Source organism: Phoenix dactylifera, unplaced genomic scaffold, assembly GCF_009389715.1.
Source record: "Phoenix dactylifera cultivar Barhee BC4 unplaced genomic scaffold, palm_55x_up_171113_PBpolish2nd_filt_p 000331F, whole genome shotgun sequence".
In the NCBI taxonomy this organism is placed as follows: Eukaryota; Viridiplantae; Streptophyta; class Magnoliopsida; order Arecales; family Arecaceae; genus Phoenix; species Phoenix dactylifera.
In genome coordinates, this window is record NW_024067794.1 from 312,149 (window position 1) to 321,879 (window position 9,731).

Consider the following 9,731-nt stretch of genomic DNA (forward strand, 5'->3'; position numbering starts at 1 on the left):
ATATGCAAATATAAATTTATAATCCCTTCCATTGTCTATGATCGAGGAGAGTTTTTTAATTAGTAGACTGGGTTGACTTAATAAACTAGCTTGGATCTAAACTTCGATTATTTTATGGATATATATTTATGTGGCAACAAAAAATCTATCATAAAAGAATCATCTACACTCATAAGAAAGTTGCTTATCACAGGAAAGACTATAGCTTTTGTGTTGACTTTTCTCATCACAAAAAATCTTTAAAAACAATACATAAGTGTTCATCACCAAAAGATTTATTTGAAATATATATATAAAAAATTTCATGATAAATAATTGTCATAGAATATAAAATAGTAATAAAAAAATCTTAAAGACTTGATGACTATAAAAAGAATAATTTCACAAAATTAATTATAAATGACAACTAAGCTATTGTCACAAGAACCTCATAGGCTTTTATGCTTATCACTGAAATCTTTAGTGACACTAATTAATTTATTGCCCTCAAAAAATGAATTATTTCCTCAATTTGTTTGGTTCTAGAAACTATTGAGATAACTTTTTTTATAATTGTTAAAATATCATTGCTAAAAGTAATCATTTCATGACAAGATCTTTTGTTGTCATAAAAGATAATCTAAAATTTGCAATTTATACTAACAATCATTTTTCTTCACAAATTGGATGTTTTTGTGATAAGAATATATGTTGTCACAAATAATTCATCCTTGCAGTGATGGTTTGAAATGGATTTACATGAAATTCTTGTATTTTCATTTTCAACCACTATATGATCATGCCACGGGAGCTTGGCTTCAATGGTTGACATAAAAGTATTTCTTTCCATATCTTTGGATAAAATCAACTAAGAGGTTAACATTTCTTTGTACATAAATCTTTATGAGAATTTTGCGAAGTTTCAATAGTTCATCTACTTGTAGAATAAATTTTGCTGCTTTGCTTTATAACAAGGACTAGCAAATTGGTGAACCATAACCATCATGATATGAAAAATGCTCAAGTAACTCAAAAGTAGCATTTTCATTGCTCTTTTAGAATCAGTAATGTGAAGTGTGACCCTTAGCTAACGTAAAGTAATTGATTCAAGATACCTAGATGACTTTTCTTAGTAATTTTTTTGAGTTAACATAGCATTGCACTAATGATAGTAATATATTGTCATAAATAGTTCTCCTATCCTGCATGATTAGGCTAAAGTCAAAGATAAGAAAAGGATAGAATTGCAAAACTATACATGTATTTTCTTTTTCTGCACATAATGCTATAATCGGATTTACTTTTTTTTTCTCTTCTATTCTGTTGAGAAAAGAAAAAGCCTCCATCCAATCTAAATTACTAAAGTAAGAAAAATAATGCTATAGTTCCTTTTCTATATATATTTATTTTTTTTGCGATTTAGCAATCCTAAAATTTATTTGTACTATTACATAAAATATTATATTATATTGATTAGAGAAGTACTATTATAAAATAACTTATAAGAATTTGCTTATTAGGGAAAGTTGGAGGCCTAATTTTGCAAAGAAAATCTCCCTATGGTACTTGTTACATTATTTGGAAACTTCAGGGACGTAGCATTGCAATAAGGTGTTTAAATTAGTTTATAGTTAAAGGATTAGATTTAGATTGGTTAAGCTGGATTCTAAATGGAAGATTATATATCAAATAATTCAAATATCAAGGGTGTTCGTGCAAATATCAATGTTCAAAGGATAAATATGAAAAAAGCTAATTTTCAAAGGTATATTTATGAATAAATATTTTTTATTTTTCAAAGTTGTAAAAAAATCCAGGACAACATCAAAGCATGTTAGTTTGATTAGGTTATGAATTAACTAATTTTTCAAGAAATTGATTTAGGATGTTTATATTCTAGGCACTTAACCAACTTGCAGTTACTTTGTGCTAGCAATTGAAATTAAATATTATTTTATTATTTACAAGAAGTATTTTTAGGTCAAGTCCCAATGTGCTTAGCTATGCAAACTCAATTCAACCTTTTAAGTTTGGATTGAATCTATCATTATTTTTACATAATTTCTAAGTATTTTGGTTCGATGTGTATATATTAATTCACTAAATTATCTCCTAACAAATTTTATTTAATTTTTCAATTCATAATTATGGTACAAAATTCATGTATCTTTTTGTTTGTAAAGCCATATTTTTATGGCAAGATCGTATTATAAATGATTGCAATAATTGCCTTCCCTTTCTTTCATGAAAGAAGGAATATGAAGAGAGTATATATGCCAGAAAAAGAGAGTGCATTTATGAATATCCAAAATAAGTACTAAAAATTAATTATCTTGGAAAAACTTCCTTGCATGAAATCTAATGCCTAAAGACTTTGTTGCAATATCTTTTTTATTTTATTTTTATTTTTTTAAAGTTGCCCCTTGGGCTACATCATGAAAGACATAATAGCACATCAATCTTATGGTCAAAAATGCCTCTATATATAAATCATTTATCAAATTGATAAAAAAAACTTAATCAATGATATAAAAAAAAATTAGTTTTTACCTTCATAAATATAGTGTCTTTTGTTCCCAACATTAAATACTTTAAGTGGATTATCAATCAAATATTGCTTTTAAAATGTTAGCATATTCTAGCGAGTAACAAGATCTTTACCTTTATATTTGTTAATTCTGTATCAAAATTTTAAAAATATATACTATTTGGCCCTCTACCTTAACATAAAATCTTTGATGGGAAAGACAAGAAAGAAATTATGTACTCTTTACACAATTATGAAAAGAAAAGGTAAATTGGGGTAGAATAATAAGGCGTTAACCCCTATGGCAATCATAATATCTACTAATAGTCCTCCCTCTTTTTCTCTCTCTCAATCCATTTTTGTATTTAATATAGACTCTCAAGTGGTGCATCAGGCTTCACTTGGGGATCATCCATCTCCAAACCACATAAAACATAAATGACATATAAGTAATTAGTTTTATATAATTAATGCGGTGACATAATATTGTTTGTAAAAAAGTCATTTTATTATATATAACAAATCATTGGCTATATAAGACCAATACTGATAAATGCAATCCTTATCTGTATCTATCTCTAAAATATTTCTAAAGACAAGGGAGAGAATCTATCATTGACCACAAAGTAGATTTATGAGATTCTGAAAGATATATGGAATATTTGCCATCTTGACAAAATCTGCATGAGATATAAAGTAAATTAAAAAGTATAGTAATGAAATTTCAAAAGATATCTAGGTGATTCCGTATCCTAGTTCTTTTGGAGAAAAAAAATGAGACACAAGGGAGCGAATCTATTATGACTTAGGGTATATATCTATGAAAATTCATAAAATATCTAGGAGATTTACTATCCTTAAGAAATCTATTTGAGATTGCATTAGAATCTATATCATCCACTAACAGCTTTTGAAGAAGTTATCCTTAGTCACATAGCACTTTGATATCCAAAATGTAAGAATAACATAATAGCTCAGTATAAATTTGTGGAAAGGGATAATACAAGGTCACCATGTTTACCAATTTTGTATAGAACTTAACACTCATATGTACTAAGGACCTTTATTGATTCATCATTAGGAGATGTTCGCTATAGGTAACTTGTCTAAAGTAATTCTCGTATTTTACTTTTGCTAATTAGTCCTTTTGCGACAAACTAAATTTTGCAACAATGTTAATTTTAAATTGATTACTAGTCTATATATATGTGTTCAGTTGTTTACATCTTGATGAATTGAGTGTATGTGTGAATTGTCTTGCTTCCCTCTAAAATTGCATGATTTCATAAAAATACTCTACTATTGAAGAAATATCATTGTTGTTTATTGGTTAACTTATTTTGTATAAGCATACTTGTGTAGGGATTGTTGTATAACAAGTAGATCATTTGAGCCATGTTAAATATCAATTATTAAGCGATTATATTTTGATTTTTGAGAAATAAAAGTTTCCTTGGATTCGTGCTATGGTTGTATGTTGGCCAAAGTATTATCATCTAGAAATCATGTGCAAAATCAAATAGCATTTTGAATTACATTATGGATTCATTAATAAAAATTCATAATTTATAAAATTTAGTGCGTGCAATCCTATCAATTCTCTTTCCCTTCATGATTTACCACGAGAAGAAAGGATAGATTTGTTATCATTTAGAACAAAAAAAGATAATTATAAAGTTCAAAGAAGTTATTATGATTCTTTAAATCTCCAAATCTAAGATAATCATATTGGACTAATCCTATTATAATCAATTAGTTTGAATAAATTCATGCTATATGTATATATGTTCAAAGCGTGCATCTTGCTAGTCTAATACAATTTAAATCAATCGTTTTCCTAGACTATTTGGAAATCCTTATAATAAAGGAATGGAGATGATATGGAACTGAAGATCAAGAATTTCGGATGTATTTTTTTGTTTAATACTTAATAACTCCATATCATACTTTTCTTAAAAAGAATTAACCAATAATACTACAAAATTTAATAATCTTGAATGTTTCCACATGCACATTGTGCTTATTGGATGTCTATGCTTTACTTAATGAGCAACATATACCTACTTCCTCACATAACCAATAATCTTACCCTGATTCTCTTCACGCTAAATTCGAGAAATGATTGATAATTTTTTTTTATTATAATTGTAAATTGCCCGAGCATAATGGGTGTAGAAGTAGGCCAGCATTTACATCAGGAAATAAATGCTTACGAATTTGACCATTAGAAGAGAGGCAATCCCAAAGATTATGGGCTAGAATGAAAAATAATTGTTAAATTATTAGATCAAGATATGATTATTTCATCATTAATAAGTCTGAGGATCATGTTGAAGATGCGTAATTGCATCAAAGCTACTTGGCGATGACGTCTTTGGGTGGGTGTTTCCCCTCAAACTCAAAAGCTTAATGTAGGGCCATGATCGCTATTAGTTTCAAAGCTCTTTAATATACTGAATATGAATCACACTATTAAGTGATCCTTATATTCATTATAAACTACGATAACAAATTTATATGGTACAAATTATGATAAAAATCTATATAGTGAATTCTACATATGGCTATATGCTGGTTACGATTGCTCAAAAAGTACTTGAGCATTCAAGGGCTTGCAGTTAAGTGCCACTAAATCCAATATATTAGTCTATACATTGCCCAACTACTCATTCTTTATAAAATGTAAATAATTTAAAATTCATAAGGATCACGAGGAGGAGTTATATAAAATACAAAAGAGTTTGGGAGCTCATAGTAAATAAAAATATTATCTTACTTCCGATTGGTGGGAAAGGTTGGCGAAAAGAATCTGAGTTCATCCAAGTGCTCCAGACAAACCCCAGTTCAGAAGAAATAAGAGAAAAGAAATATCACTGAGAGGGGAGTGAGGAAAGCAAGCAGGCTTTTCTGTTCTCCGAGGGAGAGGCCCTGCAAGCTCCCACACTCTCTCTCTCATCCATCTCTATCCAAAGTCCAAACCCAAGCTTACAGCCAGGTCCAGAGAGAACCAGCTAAACCCTAGCTAGGCTTGCCATGTTTAGAGGGATGCGGGTGAGATTTTCCTGAGCGTGGGTGGTGAACATAACACGCTAAAAAAGGGGGTCTTTTAGAAATATTTTAATAGTTGTCCACTTTATAGTAAGAAAATCCTCCTCTCTCCGGCCTATAAATCCTCCATCACCTCACCCCTTATCACCCCCACCCCTCACCTCTCCCTCCCCCTCTCTCTCTCTAGATTAGGTGGTATAGGGTTTTACAGGAAGTGGGTGAGGTGGGTCTTCTTCCCATGGAAGGAGGGAGGAGGTGATGGGGAGGAGACATGGGCTTTCTCTCTCTGTAGGAGGTGATGGTGGCAAGAGGCGAAAGTGGCTTCCTCTCTCTCTCTCTCTCTCCCTCCCTTCCCCTCTAAGCAGAGGTGAAGTGGTGATGATGGGGAGAAGGAAGAGTGGGTTCTTTGTGTCCTATTCTCTATAGAAACAGTGGGTTTTCTTGTCTCCGTGGAGTGAAGAAGAGATTATTGTGAGAAGGAACAGGTGAAATGGGTTATGCCTGGCTCCCTGTATGCCACACGTATAGACCAATCTATTGTGAGATTGGCTACTTTGGGTGGCGTGCAAGGAGCCAAGCATGCCCTTCCTCTCTCTCCCTCCCTCCATATTCCTTTCTTCACTTGTAATTTCTTTTGTGAATTTCCTTTAATGAATGATGTATGGAAAAGAAGAGGGGAGGATGAATTGGTAGGTTATTCTATATTTGGCTCTAATGGTGTTTCCATTTTGCTTGCAGGGCTACGATGGCTTTATTTCACCACAATCCTTGTCAGGATTCGAAATTCAAGGTGCAAGATTACGGTGATCTCTCCCCTTGTCTTTGTCCTTTCCATTTTTGTGGATTGAAGATCCTTGAGATTTCAGGAATAAGATTTCCTTATAGCGACATTTTTGGTCTTCCTATCTGGGCATATCAAATATTTGGTTGCTATAAATAATGGATGATATGCAAATGGAAGTGTTTATGAGCATTACATAGTAAAAATTTTTATACAAATTTTTCATGCAGATTTTATATCATTTTACAGATGCATTATCAAATGATTGTTTTATGGATGCTTCCCCATGTAGAGTAGAAGGAAACGTTTGAGATCTTTTTCTTCTCATGATGGTGGATCACAACTCTAAATTGATGGTTTTATGAAAGTCTTTTCGTATTTTTCTTCCGTTAATATGTAAACACTTTGGATCAGCAGTAAGTTTTTTTACAAATCGAAAACTTTCCAAAATTTCTTTTGGTGGGATCACAGATCAGAATTTTTCTTGTTTTATAAATAGATATTGTTTTGGTTTTCCCTCTCTTTTTTTTGGGTGGCGTTTCAACAAAGAATATAAAAGAGTGTCCATTACTCCTTAATTGTTTTATTCCTTAACCGATAGATGATTCATTCATTCTTGGTACTGGTTTGTAACAAGATATATATCTGAGGTGAAGGTTTGGAGGCTCCTGAGTTCATTGACACCTTTGAGTCATTATCTCTGAACCATTCTTTCTGCTGAGATTCTCACCGAGTTCAGATGTGTCACTTCTTATATATGAATTGGACTTGAGGGATCTCTCTCTCTCTCCCGCACATACACACGCACACAAAATAATAGGTAATAGCCTTTATTTCTGTAGATTTATCACCACCACCACCATCTCTCTATGGGACACACAAATGCTCACACATTTGGAGCGACTTCTCAGATGTTTTTGGGAAAAATATTCAATATCTACCAACAATTTTACCACGTGATATCCGGGCTTCCTTTCCTGCAAAGCAGCAATTTTCCATACTATTTATTTTTTCATTGTTGATATACGAGTCAAAGTAATCAGTAAATGAATGCCTTTATTATATTTTTATCAAAGACAATGTTTTGATAATCTTCAGTGTTATAGATGTTAGCTTTTGTTTCGAAATATATTCACTTTATCTCTCCTTGGTACCCTTGGAATTAAAGATATTTTGCCTAGATAACATAGTTCTCTTCATAATAACCTCTCCCTCTCCCTCCCTCCTCCCCCTCTACCTCCCTCCCTCTCCCTCTCTCCTCTCACTGTCTGTGTCTGAAGAAACCCTCATGTTTGTCCATGCATATATAGCCAGGAATCTCTGTACATTGTGACCGTTTTCCTAGGACTTGAAGGTGACAAAAGAAAGATATATAATCTTTCAAAGAGACAAAAGAGTTATATATAATCTTAGCTCCTCCTTGCTTTTAGATTAGCCATTCCCTGTGACTCTTTCTATGTCACATGCAGCACACATCGATCCCTCTCTACCTGTACTAGGTTTCATTCGCTAATGTCTCGAGTTATTAGGTAGCTGAATGACTTCAACTATATGTTTCAAACATGTCAGAGGGCTTTAGGTTATTAAGCAATCGAATGCCGTCTAACATTCTCCTGGAGCTTTGACATGACAGTATGTATGCTTTGAGTCGATCTCTCCTCGGTGTGTGCGAGAGAGAGAGAGAGAGAGTGTGCGCGTATGAGAGAGAGAGAGAGAGACTCATAGGCGCATATCCCACATCTGGTATGTTATTCTTCAAAGTATTTATCATTACGACAGTAAGTGGTGAAACGTTTTCCTATGCCTCCTGCCGCCTGCATATAATGATGCAGTCATGCAGCCTCCGTATCTCCAATCCACAGCACACACACACATTTGCACACAAAAACACAGAAGAGAGAGAGAGAGAGAGAGAGAGAGAGAGAGGCTTTGAGTTTAATAACAATGTCTCGAACTTTAATGTTTTTAAATATTTTTCATTGCAAACTCTATGGTCAGAAGAAAAGATAATTTTTTCTCCATTTTTGGGGCAGTTACTTTGCAAATATAACTTTTATTTCTTTTAGACTCTGTAGACTGTACCACTCCAAGCTGCTTCCACCACTGGAGTGGTCTAGTACTTTGTGGCACTGCCTTCAAAAGCTCAAACCACTCCTCTCACAAATGGCTTGGAATGTGGTTGACACAGCGGTAGGACCCTGTAAGCATGCAATGCAATGTGGCCAAGGCCCCGCCAAAGGAGATAGAGATGGACTCCAAGGAGCAGGGTCCTCTTCCAATGGGCCCTACTTGGCGCTGTGCGTGCGGTCACTGCACCCTTACCACATGGGCGGTCAGGACGCTTTGCCTTTCTGCCTTGCTTTTGTTGCTGGCAGTGCAACCAGGAAGACCCCAAACCGTCCGGCCGCAGGGGCTCAGCTTTCTATCCTTCCGAGGACTCAGAAAGATAGAGAAAGACAGACAGACAGAGAGAGAGAGAGAGAGCATCGGGGTCCTCCAAAAGGAATTTTCAAGGCAATTAAAGAAGCCACAGAGAGAGAAAGAGAGAGAGAGAGAGAGAAAGAGAGCATCGTTGTCCTCCAAAAGGAATTTTCAGGGACGGCTGAAGAAGCCCGTGAGAACAGCTCAGTCCCCGGAGCTCATAAACCCAACTGCCCTGTTGTCTATAATCCTCATAATGCCATGTCTCTGTACGGATCAATCCAAGGGCATGCTGTTCCTGTTCTCAAAAAGAAAACTTCTTTGTATTCAGTTCTCGGTTCCCTTCCCATACTGCCCCTCTCATCATCATTGGGGCTGCAGCCTCCTGGTCAATTGACCTAGAGGCTGAGAACTTGCTATCCCATGTTATGTAACGCAGGCCAAACTAAAGGGCATGATACTTTTTCCGAGAAATCTTTGGATGGGTCATTGATGGTTCCTACCTTGACTCACTGGTTGACAAAGTTGCAAGGGATAGCCACATTGTCATTAACATATGGGACTAAGTGATGAATTGTTTAATTTGCTTGAAGTGCTGATCATTTGTTTATACATTTATACATATACATACATACATATATATTCGGTGAATGTTTACTTTTTTATTCTCGTATTTAGGAACCATCGGTCTAAGAACTAAGGTTTAGGTCTTCTAGGTTGCAAGAATAAATCTATCCAAGGAAAATCAAAATGCAGTATTGTTCACTAGAAGCTAAAAATAAGATGTATGTAGCATGGTATTTGTTTTTACTTAAAAATAATCTATTATTTCTTGTATATTTTTCTCAATACTGGCGGATTGAATCGTGTCATGTCACGTCCCGAATTCTCATCATTTTTGAAGTTATATGTGGTTCCCAAATGGGATGCCTTAACCAACAACCCTTGATGCATGGCTGACCACATTCGTAGTGC

The 9,731-nt window shown here is 34.1% G+C and overlaps 1 protein-coding gene across 11 annotated transcripts; it reads left to right on the top strand.

The window, feature by feature from the left end:
• The first annotated feature begins 3,540 nt into the window (after positions 1-3,540).
• LOC113463548 lies at positions 3,541-9,358 on the top strand. Of its 11 annotated transcripts, none has more exons than XM_039118270.1 (3): positions 3,541-3,603; positions 6,293-6,344; positions 8,402-9,358. In XM_039118270.1, exons 1-3 carry the CDS (start codon positions 3,591-3,593, stop codon positions 9,156-9,158), a joined length of 822 nt encoding a protein of 273 aa, XP_038974198.1. In that variant the 5' UTR covers positions 3,541-3,590; the 3' UTR covers positions 9,159-9,358. The 11 variants fall into 11 exon arrangements, 4 of the variants coding, with proteins under 4 accessions (XP_038974198.1, XP_038974197.1, XP_038974196.1 ...); XR_005507983.1 differs by lacking the exon at positions 3,541-3,603 and adding an exon at positions 5,339-6,039 and having other exon boundaries at positions 6,293-8,023; positions 8,229-9,358; XR_005507984.1 differs by lacking the exon at positions 3,541-3,603 and adding an exon at positions 5,339-6,039.
• The last annotated feature ends 373 nt before the right edge of the window (positions 9,359-9,731 follow it).

Bases quoted from the DNA above. Each gene is read 5' to 3' on its own strand.
- LOC113463548 (XM_039118268.1), top strand. From the start codon at position 6,052: ATGCCTGGCTCCCTGTATGCCACACGTATAGACCAATCTATTGTGAGA. The intron at 6,345-8,401 runs GTGCAAGATTAC...TATTTCTTTTAG, and splicing joins GTCAGGATTCGAAATTCAAG to ACTCTGTAGACTGTACCACT.